This window comes from Raphanus sativus, unplaced genomic scaffold (assembly GCF_000801105.2).
Source record: "Raphanus sativus cultivar WK10039 unplaced genomic scaffold, ASM80110v3 Scaffold2442, whole genome shotgun sequence".
NCBI classification, from domain to species: domain Eukaryota; kingdom Viridiplantae; phylum Streptophyta; class Magnoliopsida; order Brassicales; family Brassicaceae; genus Raphanus; species Raphanus sativus.
In genome coordinates this window covers 1-14,859 of record NW_026617750.1, presented here as the reverse complement: position 1 = coordinate 14,859, position 14,859 = coordinate 1, and the positions used below count along the sequence as shown (strand labels likewise).

Here is a 14,859-nt window from a genome sequence, read left to right as displayed (position 1 = left end):
AAGGACGCTGACGGAAGAACCGCTCTTGACCGAACCAGCAGCAAGGAGATCCATGATTTTGATACTTGGATCACTCACTCAAAAGGATTGACAGATCTTCCATAGCTTCTTACAGAGATAAGTCATGTTTTTTCGGTACCAAGTTGAAAGATCTCAGTTCTGTCTCGATGTGTTTGCTTTTAAGTTTGGTCCAATGCCCAAAGGGCTGTAACTTTCAAGTAAAGATCGATCGCATTACCAAAAGCCAGCCTTTTTCTCTTAGCAAAGGGTCACCTTACAAAACAGAAAAGCTAGAAATTAAAATCTCTTTCAAATTTAACATTGGGGGTCGGTAAGCAAATGCTAAAATGGTAAGTATTAACAAAATGTCGAGACTGTGTAACCAACACAGTAGATACGCTATCTGAGGAAAGTAGAAACGAAGCTGCTCAACTATCCTCTCTTTAAACCCCCTGAGAAAAGCGATCTCCTTGCTGCTTGACTCTGATTTAATTCACTCCGCAGAACCCTCGTGCAACAGTACGTACTCTCGGCTGAAACCAATAGAACAAAATATGTCAAGACATTGTCAGAAAAAAAACGAGAAATCAGATACCAGCACTGAGTTAACCTAAACAATATACACAAACAAGCAAAGATTGATTAAGCAGAGAACAGACCCGATCATTATTCATAATTAATAAACCGAAAAATTGCAATGTTCTTCAGTAGCATACCTGCTGTTACCAAACTTGATGGTATCTTTCTCGCGCAGCTCATAGTAGCGTTCTGATTCAATAGGGTCTTTCTGAAAAAAGCAAAAAAAAAAGTCACTACAAACATTTGATCTTAGACCATGAGAAGGGAACAATCAAGAAGGAATGTGATTTCAGCACTCACGTTGATGTAAGTCTTGTTGGTGCTGCCAAGATCCATAAGGTAAGGCCTGCACGGTGACAATAATGGAAATTAAATTTTTACCTCAAAAAAGCTGGAAAGTTTCAAGCAAAACAAAGAATACAGATTTTTACTTCACTTGCTTCTCCACCATGCCATCTGGTTTCTCCACTGTCACTTCCCTGTGACAGGAACATTCACGGTGACATTAATATTGACCTAGAACCCTTTTTCTCATTAGATCCATGTTCATAAAAAAATACTATTCAAGGGTAGCATTACAAATCAGAAACCTACCGGTACTGGATAACAGCATGCTGCTTGCTGCAAGAAGGGTGATCAGTAGGAATGTCAGCGACTCTTCTCTCACGTCCAAAGAGGTAGCAGCTTTGGCGATGGAGCTGGAGTGGCTCTGTTAATCCAACACATTTTCACATGCAAAAAAATCACGCATCAAGATAACTGATTCAGGCCATTAAAAGTTGGGGAGCATAGAAAAGAGGAGAAAATAAAAAAGATAAATCTGTGTATACACTAAACTACAAAACAATGTTCAAGGATTCAAACGAAAATAGACGAAGAAACAAATCGCAAATGTATCAGATGATTAAACAATGTTCACACATAACTCTAGAAATGGAAAACTAGAAGGTCGAAAGGCTCACCATCCAGTGGTTCACTATCCTTGAAAACATAAAGTCTCCATCTTTTGTTGGGTTTTCTAGCCTCTGGTGGCTCATTGAAGAGGAGTGGAATACCTGCAAATGGTTCAAGAAATCAGGGACGCATGCCTATGATAATTTTAAGGTGATAGATATACTTTTATCTCCATTCATTCAAGCAGGATTTTCAGCCACTAGAACATTTGCTGATACCAGATGCCATATATTGAGGCGTTTAGTCTCATTAGCCATTAGTTATTGAGCTACCAATATACCAAAATGCATATGAAAATTGAAGAAAAACCACCCTAACAACAAAGGGACATGTTTCACACAGACATCAAGATCACTGTAGCAGAAGTTGACATCCCAAAGCAAAGCTAACAATTGAAATACCCAGACTGATACATCACCTCTGTATTTGTTGGTTTCTTCCGCAAGTTTCCCTGATAGCTCAAACGATGGTTCTTCCTGAAAGATATAACAAAGCGTCAATACACGGATAATCCAGAGAGCATAAATCTCAATCAGAAATTTCAAATTAATTGATGCTTCATATGACGACACCTTTTTCTTCTTTGCCAAAGCTTCTTCAGCTGCTTTCATTCTAGCAATTGAATCATCTTCATTATTGCTGTTAATGAAAACTCCTAACATGGTTAAACAAAATACTGAAAATTGTAAAGGTTGACCATTTAAGAAGGAAACTTACGGTTCCTCGCCCCTCCCTCTTGCATTAGATCCCTGAAAAGATAAAAGGAGATCAGAGTGACTGAAGAAGTGACCAAGACTTGTGACTCACAAAAAATAATGAAGGGTTTTGGTCATGGATAGGCATGTCACAAATGTTATAAACGATAAAACTATGCAAGAAAATATACCAGGAGAATAATTCAAACTTCAAAATCAACCAGTCTATATGCTGAACGGCACATAAGAAACTATCTTAACTCACATTCAGTAGAAAATTGGCTGACCGCAGGTGACAGAAAGGCTAAATCACAGGATCCAAATTATATATTATGTGAAACATGAGAGTACTAGCAAAAAAAAAAAAAGACGACCTTTACTAGCACATTATATTTGCAAGCAGAAAAATGGCTGACACAGCAGGTTTTCGTTACAAATTCAAGCGATAGAAACTATATACTATGTGATACAATGAGAGTACCAGCAGTGAAATGCCTACTAGCATACACTAAAGCTAAGCAATGTTCAATCACATAATCTTTTTTCAAGCAGAGGAACGGAAACTAGAGTGGATCAAATATTTAAGCTAACGAAAGAAGCAGTTGACATCAAGAGGTACCTACCTCATCATGCCTTGATGCAGAAGGTCTGTCTGGTGAACGCCTAATCTTGCGACTATTCCTATCTGACGGTGAAGCAGACCTCTCACGTCTTCCTCTATTAGTTTGTCTCTCATCCTCCGCTATTCTCCTTTCTTCAGTCTCCTCTCTCCCTGAGCCGCCGCGTCGTCTCTTATCCCCAACTTCCAAATCCGTCACGTTCCTCCTCGTCTTCTCCTCCTTGTCTCCTTCTCTTCTTCTCTCCCTTTCCCCCCTCTTCTCCCTTCCTCTGCTGTCTTCCCTCTCTCTACCTCTCCCAACCTCCCTTTCACCTTGAGCTCTTCTCAGTCTCTTCGTCCGTGGTGAAGGAGACCTTGAAGATTCATCTCTTCTAGATGGACTTCTCCGTCGAGGAGACTGCCTGTGCCTCACCGGAGACTCTGAAGCCATACTTGGATAGCCCTTTGTTTCTCTGGAATGAGCACAGATTGAGAAAACGTCAGAATCGCAAAACCCTAATTCGTAAAATTCCCAAACGCACATCAATGAGTAAAACCCTAAATCTAAAACGTAAGCCATTGATTTCGAACACCGGCGTTAATTTAGAGCTTGGAGAATGTAACACTTGAGAAACGAAGAAGGTGGAGTTTGATTTTACCTGGTGGCCGGAACTGCGATACTTGGGCGGAGAGAGTGAATAAGATCCGAGTTAATAGAAACACAAGACAAAAATCAAAACTAAAGGGGTGTTTTGCAAATTTAAAGAAACTCTAGGGGTCCAATATCAAAATTACAATATCTAAACCAACCAATGTTCAAGAGGAGTGGACCGGACCCATCGCTCAATCAATTACTTGGGGATTTATCTAAGGGCAATTCTTTCAAAAAATTACTTTAATAAATATTATTTTCATAATTATAAATTAATAAATACAAAAAATTGTTTTATAATTTGTAAACTATTTAGTACGTTTATAAAAAAACTAAAATTGTTAGCAAATCTTAAACTTTTACATGTACAACTATATATTATCTAAAATGACTAAACATCAAAAAAAAAAAATTGTTAAAAATAGTTCAAATATTTATATCAGATTCAGTTTTCTGGATCGGTTTGGCTTTTCGGGTCGGTTTGTTTTTCGACCCCTAGGTTGACCGAAAAACAAAAACGTTCTAATGAAAAAGGTCAAAAGATTTGAAACGCAAAGGTTTCCTTGAACTTCACGCCACGGTGAATCACTGATCCCATCACTAGATCTCTCTCTTCTCCGCAGCAGCTATGATTTCACCCACCAAAATCAAATCCGTTGATTTCTACAGGTTCGATCCTCATTTCTTATTTGCCTCTGATGCATGTGCGCATGCATGTACATTCACATTGTTGGATTGAAATGTGATTAGTTACCCGTTCGGATTGTCATCAAGTATCCATTTTCTGCGTTGGTTTTCATTGTCCTTGATAATTCTTTCAATGATCTGACTTTCGAGGTGCCTTGTTGTTCAAGGAAAATACCGAGAGATTTGTCAGAGGCATCTCTCTCAGGTGCTGGCTTATCCATCGTAGCTGCTCTCATTATGATGCTTCTCTTTGGAATGGTAAAATCCTTCTTTTATATTATAAACCTTTTTTCTCTCTGCTTTGATTAAGACAAGACATGATCTTTGTCTTGTAGGAGCTGAGTAGTTATTTGGAAGTCACCACTACAACTGCTGTCGTTGTTGACAACAGCTCTGATGGGGACTTCTTACGCATTGATTTCAACATCAGGTTTACATAACTGATTAAATCAGTATCATTGTTTCTTTCTTTTTTTTTCTCTCTCTCTGTTGATATTGAAATCTGCTCTTAGATGTCTACGGAACATGTATAACAGCCACTAGGTTCATAAGGTTATGGTCTTTCTTGCCGTATAATTGCTACAGTTTTGAAATTTTCATCTGTATGCTAACCCTTGTTTTTGTATCTTTTTCCTATTTTGTAGTTTTCCTGCCCTTTCATGTGAATTTGCATCCCTTGATGTGAATGACGTGTTAGGAACAGTAAGTCTCTGTCGGGGTACATGTTTCAGTTGTGCAGAACTTCTTATATATATATTAGCCTGCATATTTTGTTTTTTTTTTGTCACTTAGCCTGCATATTTTGTTAATAATATGGTTAACTGAGGCCTAGATGGTTTGAATTTTCAGAACAGGTTGAATATAACAAAAACTGTTCGGAAATTTCCAATCGATCCGCATTTAAAGGCCACAGGTGGAGAGTTTCACTCTGGCATTGCATCACATCACATCAACCATGGAGAAGAAATTAAGCAAGAGTTTCCTGATGGTGCCACACCATTAACCAATGGTGGTTTTGACTTATTGTCACAACAGTGAGTAGGCAGCTTCTTTTTTTTCTTTGTGCATGTATAGGAAGGGTATGAATATGGATTGACGTAAAATGACTTTTTTTATGCAGCTTTCCGTTATTGATTGTTAACTTTAATGCACCATGGTGTTACTGGAGTAATCGTCTGGTGATTCTCTTAGCTAGTAGTTTCTTATGCTTCTTTTAAAAAAAAACCTCTTTTGTAGCTTTTACGGTTATTATGTAACTCAGTACATGTCTAACAGTGAAGAAGTTGTCGTTCATGTTTGGTTATGTTTTTCTACTATTCGTTTCAGAAACCGTCTTGGGAGAAAGCAGGTACCATCATAAAACAGAGGTTTGCATTAGACTCTTCTGCGTTTTTTTATTAAGTTTTGAAGTTCTTAAGTAACGGTGGCAGATATATTAATTTCTGAAACATGGTCATGTTAATATATCTCTGCTACAGATATGATCCTGACACTGATGGGCGTGTTCTTCTAGGAAGTGTTGATTGCACAGAAGAACCTGCGCTATGTAGGAGGTACTAGGAAGCTGGTTTTTCTCTCAATTGTATGAAAACTTGGTGACTTTTGTTTGTTTCTTGTTGGATATATATTTTTCAGGAACCATATACAAGGCTATCCATCTATTCGGATTTTCCGCAAAGGCAGTGACCTTAAGTAAGAAACCATCTGATAAGATTTTTTAAACTTCCAGCTACTACCTTAGTTATAGTTCTTTATATCTTCTGCTTAACCTTATGAGTCAATCATTGTAGAATTGTCTTAAATAGTTTCCTGATATTCCTTTGAACTATACCTTCCGTAAACGTATGTGAACCACATGTATGTTGGTGCAAAAAAATATTCCTTATGACAGTGTTCCCTGTTTTGTTGTTTTTAGAGAGGACCATGGACACCACGAACATGAATCTTACTATGGAGATCGGGACACAGACAGTATAGTTAAGGTAGAAAAAATCCAAATTAGTTAACATTATATATTTTTTATTATTGAGTTTTGAATCAGTACTCTTCTAAAAGTTGATAACACAAGGATTTTCGTTCTTGCAGATGGTGGATGAACTGGTAGCACCAATCCACCCGGAGACACACAAGCTAGCTTTGGATTGGAGTATATCCAATGACACAGCAAAACGTCTTGAAAAGGCACCAGTTACAGGAGGTTGTAGAGTTGAAGGCTATGTGCTTGTAAACAAGGTAAACTCTCTGACTGTTAAAAATAAAATTGAAGACTGAATCAATGTCCCTGGAGTTATATGTCTTTTTGTATGTTTTCAGGTTCGAGGAAACCTCGTTATCTCAGCTCATTCAGGAGCTCACTCGTTCGACTCTTCTCAGATGAACATGTCGCATGTGGTTAACCATCTTTCATTTGGGAGGCTGATTGATCCTACGTTGATGACCGATGTGAAGCAGTTGATGCCATATCTTGGCTATAGCCATGAAAAGCTGGATGAAAAATCATTCATAAACCATCACGAGTTTGGTGCCAATGTTACTGTAAGTCCCTAAAAAGACCTTGGGGGTGTATGAATCTAGATTCTTGAAAGTCTTGAACCTTTTGTTCTTTGTACACAGATCGAACACTACCTACAAATAGTGAAAACAGAGGTTATTACAAGAAGATACGGTCAAGAACATTCATTGATCGAGGAATATGAATACACCGCTCACAGCAGCATAGCTCAGACTTACTACTTACCCGTTGCAAAGTTTCACTTAGAACTCTCTCCCATGCAGATTGTAATAACTGAAAATCCAAAGTCCTTCTCACACTTCATCACAAATCTTTGCGCCATCATTGGTGGTGTTTTCACGGTTAGCATATATATTCTCAGTCAAATCTTGCTTCTTTTATACTCTTATGAACACTCCATGGTGGTTTCAGATTCTGTCTGTGGATTTATTTTTCAGGTTGCAGGAATAATAGATTCGGTTTTACACAATACAATAAGACTGATAAAGAAGGTTGAACTTGGGAAAAACTTTTGATTGGCTGCTGGAGGTTAGAGTTTACCATTAATCTATAGAACCATAGAAGAACCTTATATTGTTTATTTGGAACAGCTGTTCCTACATAGAAACACTCAGTTTTGTTTGACAGTATCTTAGTTTTTTTTTATCCTTAATATGCACACAATTAGAAAATTTTATTCATTTTACATGAGAGAAAAACAAATGGGAAAGAATAAAACAACAAACACAAATGGGGGTGAAAAGAGAGAGAGGGATAAAACAGAAACTTGTTGCATAAGTGAAAAACACAAGACAAAACAGAAACTTATTAGTGTAGGAATAGAGTTGAAGCAAGAGCAGTTCCGAGAAGAGCAGCAGCAGCAACAAAGGAAGAAGATGGAGAAGCTGAGTTGTTTGGAGTTTCTTGAGATGGAGTAGGCGTAGCTGCTGGAGGCTCAAGGGCTCCCTCCATAGGCGGAGAAGGAGCGTATTCGCCTGAAGGAGCCGGGGCTGTAGACGGAGGTGATGATGATGTGGTGTTGTTGTTTTTGTTGCCACTTCTGTCAGCCATGACGATGACCACTAGCTTCTCGTTCTTGTGGCAGTGGTCTTTGTTTCCGCTGATGAAATAGTATGGACCAGATTGGGCTAGTGCGAAGGAAGTTTTGCCATCGGCGAATTTAGCGGTTGGTGCATCGGTGTTGCAGCTGTCGTAAGCGTCTCTTGTGACTTGGAGCACTGAGTCTTGGTTTGATTGGTAGACAAACACTGCAGTTTTGTGTACATTTTTGGTGTGTCATATGTGAAATAAAGATATGATTATGGTTATTAGTATAATGTGGAAACTTACGTAAAGAGTCGCCGATTTGGAATCTGCTCTGTTCTGCCCATTGACTATAAACTTGAGAGCCGGAAGGGACGGTCCAACCTTTTGCACCACCGACCGCAAACTCTCTAGCGTAGGCTTTGTTAATAGTCATGAACAGACACACGAGGCCGAACCCATGAAGCATCATGTTCTTTAGGTTCCAAACCATTTTTCTTAAACTGAAAAGGTGAATAAAAAAGGCTATGTACTAGAGATATGGATGTGGTGTAGGATTTGATGAAAGGCTAATGGGTTTATATAAAGGTGTTGCAGAGAAGCTTTTTTATTATTGTCTTTCTCAGATTCTAAGCAAAGCATAGATACCTGCTTTGGAAGAAGTGTTTCAGTTTTGGAATCTCATGTGACTTGCTTCTTTTGTCAATATCTTTTTTGTTCCTTGCTTCTGCATCTTTAATTGTGTATTTTAATCAATATACTATACTAAAAGGTAAATAACTTGAAAGGAGAGAGTGTCCACGTCACCCATTTAATTCAGACCAATCAGAAATTGTTTTTCTTCCACGTCACTTTCGTTTGGGCTTATTTAATTTGATCTGTTAGCGTTTGGGCTTATTTGTGATAAACTGATAGTTCCCTCATAGTTGGCCCATAAGCCCAAGTGGTGAAAGTCACGATATCAATCATCAACATCCAGATTCTTCGTCTCCTCCTTCATCGTCTCCTCCGTCTTTGATGTCCCTGCCGTATTGGTACTACGAAGATAGCGGTGGAAGGTCTCCTATAAATTTGCATGTTACCAGCGATGAAGAACGCCATATCTATGAAATCTATCAGTATAATCTCTGCTAATTACCAGCCACAATATGGCGAATTCCTTCACCCAATCACCCTGCTTGCTGATTTAGAAGAAGCCAGTTGCTGTTCAACCCCAGCCGAGGTCCATCTTCTGAGGTTTTGGGAGGCTAGGATTGTGTCTCAAGATTCGGATGCTCTCACTCCCATATTCTTCAGCAACAAATCTCTAGGCGTTCTCGGTCCAAGTATTTACACATACCTCTCCCTCTCTCTCTCTCTAGATATTTTTCCTCCAGATTGGGTTTCTGTGTAACTTTATTGTCTTTTGTGTGTTTGTACGATCCAGTTTCCTGTGACTATATAACCGAGACGATGTTGATTTGTTTGGCATGGATGATGCCGCAGCCAAATTAGGTGAGATTCATAATTCTCTGTGAATATATCTAAACCTTATTTGGATTCCAAAACTTAGAAAATTGTGTGGTTATTGCAGGAGTTGAACGTTGGCTTATATATGATGTGGTCAATATATTGGAGAGCCTTGGGGGTCTCACTTTCTTCTGAAAAAGTTTGCTCATTTCACTCTCTCTGAGCTGATTATATGTCTCATTCAGGTTGTGTCTAGAAAAGGGAAGAAACTTTACTCTTGGAAAGGTTTGTTCAGATTCTTCGCTCTCTATCTCAACTCAAGGTACATTTTAAATAGCTCTCAGTGTGTTTTGTTTTGTCTCACTTTCTGATTAATGAGAATTCTTTTTGATCTTTGATCTTTACTTTTGTTTACATGAAGAAGGTTTGAGAGAGGGTTTTTGCATCTTGAGTATGTGCAGCAGTTCCCACAGGGTATATAAAATCTCATATTTCCCAGATTCTGTAATGCTGATTTTGGTTTTCAGTTGATTCCGTAAGTGACTTCAAATCGATGTTTTCTATCATCATCAGAGTCCAGTTGCTAAGAATTCGGGAAGCACACACGAAGGTAATTCCGGCAGAAAATAATTGTTTCTTAGTTCTTTCTCCCTGATTTGAGGGGTAAAGTTAAGCGTTTTTATTCAAACTCCGTTTCGGGGGAATTTGAAGAAATGGTTGTTTTTTTTTTTGGTTAGGAGAGACGAAGAGGAAGTTCGAGAGTGTATACAGTGGCAGAACAACAAAACAATAGTTTAATCTAAGGTGCAGCATCCACATCTCTGTGTTTATTTATTTATTCTTTTTGTTCAGTTATCTCTTTTCGGTCTCAAATCAAAATCGTATTAAAAAGATTCTAATTTGACGAGACTGTATACTGGTTTTAACCAATGTGTACTCTTTTAGCTCCACTCAGTATTGATTATGTGAATAAACACGTTTACTATTGCTTGCAGGAAGTGGGAGACGATTCCTTATGCTGCTGGTGTCATTGTCCCTCTAGCCTTAACCCTTTTGGTCCGTAACGCTAAGAAAGACAAGAAACGAGGCGTGATTATCGATGTCGTCGGCGGAGATCCATGTCATACCGTTAGAAACCACCAGTTCAGAGATCCCGTCAGCTCTCACTGGGAAGACATCTCCACTCTCCCAGATCTCTTCGAGATCTCGTGCAAGAACCACAGCGACAGGTTTTGCGGATACGAGAGAAGAGTGGTTCATTGCGTTACAGGGTTGATTCAGGCGCAACGTCACTGTGGTTACTATCTATTCATCTTTGGGAGAGGAAGCTCTTTGTCACTCGCTCAATGAGGTTAGCTCTTTGCTTATCTTCTTTGTTTGGTCATTTAAGTTAATTTTAACGGAATACATTATTTAACCAAGCTGTGTTATCTCTTTTACATTTATTTTGCAGATATGTTCATTGTGTTCATGGCAACCCACAAACAAGAAATAGAGAGTTACAACATTGCTACAGAAGGAGCACTCTCCATTCTTGATCTCTCTTACAGTACGAAGCTGCAAAAAAAAAATTCACACCGTTAATAAATAAATCAAGATATTGTGGCCATCCTTATATGATCAGTCACCTCTGTTGTTGTATATTTTCGCAAGAATTATCATGTTGAGATTTATTACAAGAAGTTTGTGTTTTTTCTCCATGTTATGAGATTCCTACTGGTTCTCAGGTATATCATTATCACATTTTAGGTCATTAGAATCCAACTAAACAAGATAAAAAGACAATTAGATTTACAAATATTTAACTACCATTTTATTCAATTTTGATTAATTTCAAATTGTAATAATCTATCTTTTTTAAGTTACAAAAAAATAATGTTCTTTCCTTATTACACTAGCATTATATATAGATTATAGAGAAAAAGACAAATATAACACTAAACCAAATTTTTGTCACAAAAAATAGCATCATAAAAAAGAAAATGACCAAAATAAGTTTTATTGAAGGGTAAATATGTATTTATAACAATTGGTTAATTAATCTAAGACTTAAGGTTTAGAGTTAAAGGGTGGCGTTTTAGGAATGTATTCAAATTTTTAAAAACAAAAAATAAAAATAAAAATTTTCAAAACAAAAAAAGTACTATTTTGGTCATTTTATTTTTTGAGTGCTATTTTTGTAATAAAAACTTAAAAAGTGCTATTTTAGAGATTTGCCCTAGATTATATATACACAAATAATTATAATATAACAACATAAGCTTGCTTTATTCATATGAAAACCTTTTAAGTTATTCACCAAAGCAAATTAATTAAATCAATCAAATTGTTAGAATACAACAAATTAATATATAATTTAATTTTAAATTAAATTATTTAAAAAGTGTATTTTCATTAAAAACAAAATAATAAATAAGTAAAACTGATTTGATGGTAATTTTTTATGATATATATATATCAACTCTGTGAAAGAATAGAAGCTTAATATGGAAAAATCTTAAATACAGAAAACTATAAAAATAACAAAAAAAACTAATAAAAATTAAACTATAATATCACTTGAAAGCTTTTTAGACAATATTAATAAAATATTTAATATTTTACTCATCTGACGTGCCCCGACGGTGCTTACGGTGGATATTAGACGAGTTCAGGATGTTTATTATTAATTAGCATCAATTATTTCAGGATGTTTAAGAAATGATGGACAAAAAAAAGGATGGACATAAATGATATATCGAACTATGAGTAGTACTTTGTAAAGCTGACTTAGAGAACACATCTGCACATCCATTTCCAGTCCTTTTTGATACCTAATCAACGCTGTTAGTCTACAAAGAGATTGTATGAGATATTGTTTTGATATTCAGATTTGTGTCTTGATTGTTAAGAAGATTGATAACTGTAAAAATATCTCCTTCGAATATGATATGTCTATAACTGAATCCCCAATATGAGACAAGTTTGTTTAAAAAGTAAGTAATTTCGTTTTTCTTATATTATATAATAAATATATATTACTTATGATAATAAAAATATAATTATTCATCTATCACAAATATCTATGTAAATATGTAAATCAAGTACAACAATCAAACAACATAATGGTAACTAGAAAGAATTTTTTAAATATATTTATGTTATGTAGTCTTATTTTATATTCTGTAAATAATGTAATAATATTATACATTATTTTTTAGAATTAAAAAATACACATAATATCTTAATAATATCTTATCCGCGCGTAGCGCGGTTAAGAAATCTAGTACTTATAATAATTAGAAAAAGACTTCAAATTAAAAGACTAAAAATCTTCTCCGTGTCAAAAAGAAGCTGACATTGTTATGAGCTTCTGGGATTTTTACCAGAGAGAACAACAAACGTACACATGAATACTTTTATAGACCAAACAAAAGTATTAATACAACAAGTCCACTTTTTTTTTTGTTCAATATATAGATCAATCATATTACAAAGATCTCTCCACATCTACTCCTTTTTGATCCCTTTCATCACAGAACTGACCAGTAATATTAGTTTTGTCTTCAGTAACTAATCCATCATAGTGCAAAAGCAGCGGCCATAGCGAAAACAAGTGACATCAAGACATTGATACCGCCTCTATGTCCTGAGCTCTTCTTTGGGAAATGTTTAGGAAGCGCACATTCTTCTCCATTAAAGAAAAGCTTTGTCGGAAACCCGTCGCCATCAGCTATTTTCAGGCCATTGATGTTCTTCTTGGTAAACGAGATAACAGATTGTTGCTTTCCAGGCACGGGAGGGTCTCTTAACGGATGTGTTCCGTTAACTTGACCCACAAGGTAGTTCAAACCAGGCAACCCTTGGAACAGAACGGTTCTGTTGTTCGGTGGAACACGTGTGCCGTTAAAGGAGTAAACGTTTTCATACCCTTTACCTGATTTTCCCATCTCAACCGCCACAAACCAATCCTCAAACGCAAAGTCTCTCCAGTTAAAAACAGTTAACCTAGCGGTCCAACCGTTTCTGTAATCAGTGTTAACGTGCCAGTTAATGCTAACTCCACAGTTATCAGGACAAGGGAGCTTCTTAGGTATTGGCATGTGGTTTTGTTTAGCCCAAGCTTTAGCTTTTAGGGTTCGGTTATCAAACGGAACAAGTAGAGCGTCTGGAGGGAGGAGGAGAGGGTTACGGTCAGCATTGCAAGTGTTGGTATCGATGTCGTTGCATCCACAAGCGCAAGTGTTACAAGGAATGGCAGAGTTGTTGTAATAGGCAGAGAATGAGACACAACATCTCGAGGCTTGTGCTTTAGGTTTGGTTATGTTGCAGACAATTTGCCAGCTGGAGATTGCATAGGTTACAGCCGGTAGACCGCTAGAATCCGGGAACTGAGACGGGTCAACCCGAACCGGTGGCCCGCATTTGTACTGTGGGTTGAGAACTCCATCTACTTTCCAGTGCTGAGGTGGGTATAGAGCTGTTCTGTTCAGATCAGGAGGCAACTTCCAAACCTAACACAACAAAACAAATATAAGTTCCACAAATATAAATGTTTTTCTTAAAAAGTATTAGTTCATAGAAATAGATAGCTTTTGTGTGTTTCTTATTTCAATAATTTTTGTTGTGATAACTGTGATGATCTTAAGACTTTCTAACTTCAAAGACTAATCTCAGGAATCTTTATATACGAGTACACAAATAATCTAATCTAAATAGCACAATTAGGTGGTCAAAATGAATCGAATCCTATATAGAAATTTCAGTTGGAATCCCTTTACAACTTGGTTTATAGTACTCAGTGATAGTAAATTGTATATTTAAAAAAAAAATTGAATTTTGTTAGATTATTATCTGTTTAACTTTACTAAAAATGATAATCATAGAAAATGAATCTATTTCCGATATAAATTTAATGTATTTTCAATATTTATGAAAACACGAAAACCCTATTTTGTGGAACGGAATGAGCATATTTTTGAACAAAAATAATTATTTACCTGCAGCTGAAACATAGATCGAGATTTCGAAGGATCCATAAGAGGTGGCAAAAGAGTTCCATTTTTGCAACAGAAAGGTAACTTCCCCATCACTTTATCGTCCTTCATCTCTGGAGGCAAATCGGAAATAGCTGGCTTCTTCTGACAATTCATGACCTGTGAGAAATCTAAGTCCTTGTAGTACTGTCCAGCTTTGCTGTAAAGACATTCAGATGGATCTCTCTTGTGAGTGTAAGCTCCTCTCATTGTGTTTATAAACTCTCCTCGCATCCATTCCCAAGTCACGTTCCAACGGTCTAACCGCCCGAGTGGATTCTCGTTGTCGATGGTCACTTGGGCTAAGTAGTTGCTGCTGAATGATTGCAGAACATCGTAGACGATGTTCAGATCACCGTGCCTTCTCGGTGCAAACTTTGTCTTTGGCCCTGTCTTGACCTTGAACTTAGGGTTTCTTTTGCAACAAACGTTCATATTACCTCCTGCGCAAGAAATCCAAACCCATTAAAATCACATTCAGTTTTTATCTAAACAATCACCTCAAATCAATCTTTATCACTAAGCTATCACCACATGTTGAAGAAATGAAATGTTGTGTTTTTAGAAACGTTAGAAACGACCTAATATTGCATTACTTGTGCTACAAACAATCGAGTCTGGTAATGACCTAACCTTTTCTCTTAGCGGCAGGACATTCCCAACCGTCGTTGACGAGCTTAAGAGTTTTCGGCATG

At 36.9% G+C, this 14,859-nt stretch overlaps 4 protein-coding genes and 1 long non-coding RNA gene across 7 annotated transcripts; 2 read left to right on the top strand and 3 right to left on the bottom strand.

The window, feature by feature from the left end:
- Positions 1 to 234: 234 nt before the first annotated feature.
- Positions 235 to 3,611, bottom strand: LOC130505628 (FHA domain-containing protein DDL-like). The gene is made up of 11 exons (XM_057000226.1): positions 3,486 to 3,611; positions 2,852 to 3,299; positions 2,251 to 2,282; positions 2,106 to 2,172; positions 1,952 to 2,009; positions 1,542 to 1,634; positions 1,174 to 1,288; positions 1,011 to 1,058; positions 880 to 925; positions 717 to 787; positions 235 to 533 (listed from the first exon to the last, which is right to left on the bottom strand). The coding sequence occupies exons 2-11, from the start codon at positions 3,275 to 3,277 to the stop codon at positions 494 to 496; spliced, it is 996 nt and encodes a 331-aa protein (XP_056856206.1). The 5' UTR covers positions 3,278 to 3,299; positions 3,486 to 3,611; the 3' UTR covers positions 235 to 493.
- Positions 3,612 to 3,972: 361 nt separating this feature from the next.
- LOC108861531 (protein disulfide-isomerase 5-3) lies at positions 3,973 to 7,234 on the top strand. Its single transcript, XM_057000224.1, is given in 14 exon segments — positions 3,973 to 4,220; positions 4,253 to 4,423; positions 4,501 to 4,595; positions 4,810 to 4,867; positions 5,015 to 5,199; positions 5,286 to 5,343; positions 5,492 to 5,532; positions 5,644 to 5,718; positions 5,801 to 5,857; positions 6,081 to 6,147; positions 6,251 to 6,397; positions 6,479 to 6,700; positions 6,779 to 7,018; positions 7,115 to 7,234. Coding segments are annotated over 14 exon segments (1,608 nt in total). The 5' UTR covers positions 3,973 to 4,106; the 3' UTR covers positions 7,193 to 7,234.
- A 97-nt stretch (positions 7,235 to 7,331) lies between these two features.
- Positions 7,332 to 8,253, bottom strand: LOC130505627 (early nodulin-like protein 9). Its single transcript, XM_057000225.1, has 2 exons — positions 8,007 to 8,253; positions 7,332 to 7,924 (listed from the first exon to the last, which is right to left on the bottom strand). The coding sequence occupies exons 1-2, from the start codon at positions 8,191 to 8,193 to the stop codon at positions 7,485 to 7,487; spliced, it is 627 nt and encodes a 208-aa protein (XP_056856205.1). The 5' UTR covers positions 8,194 to 8,253; the 3' UTR covers positions 7,332 to 7,484.
- A 401-nt stretch (positions 8,254 to 8,654) lies between these two features.
- On the top strand, positions 8,655 to 10,879 carry LOC130505626 (uncharacterized). 3 transcript variants are annotated; one of them, XR_008941753.1, is made up of 9 exons: positions 8,655 to 9,025; positions 9,127 to 9,194; positions 9,274 to 9,327; positions 9,395 to 9,471; positions 9,571 to 9,623; positions 9,723 to 9,759; positions 9,887 to 9,953; positions 10,145 to 10,500; positions 10,603 to 10,879. It is a non-coding gene; the product is annotated as an uncharacterized LOC130505626 (long non-coding RNA). The 3 variants fall into 3 exon arrangements; XR_008941752.1 differs by having other exon boundaries at positions 9,274 to 9,471; positions 9,574 to 9,623; XR_008941751.1 differs by having other exon boundaries at positions 9,274 to 9,471.
- A 1,603-nt stretch (positions 10,880 to 12,482) lies between these two features.
- Positions 12,483 to 14,858, bottom strand: LOC108860646 (COBRA-like protein 10). Its single transcript, XM_018634508.2, has 3 exons — positions 14,798 to 14,858; positions 14,129 to 14,607; positions 12,483 to 13,642 (listed from the first exon to the last, which is right to left on the bottom strand). The coding sequence occupies exons 1-3, from the start codon at positions 14,856 to 14,858 to the stop codon at positions 12,710 to 12,712; spliced, it is 1,473 nt and encodes a 490-aa protein (XP_018490010.2). The 3' UTR covers positions 12,483 to 12,709.
- Position 14,859: the final 1 nt, after the last annotated feature.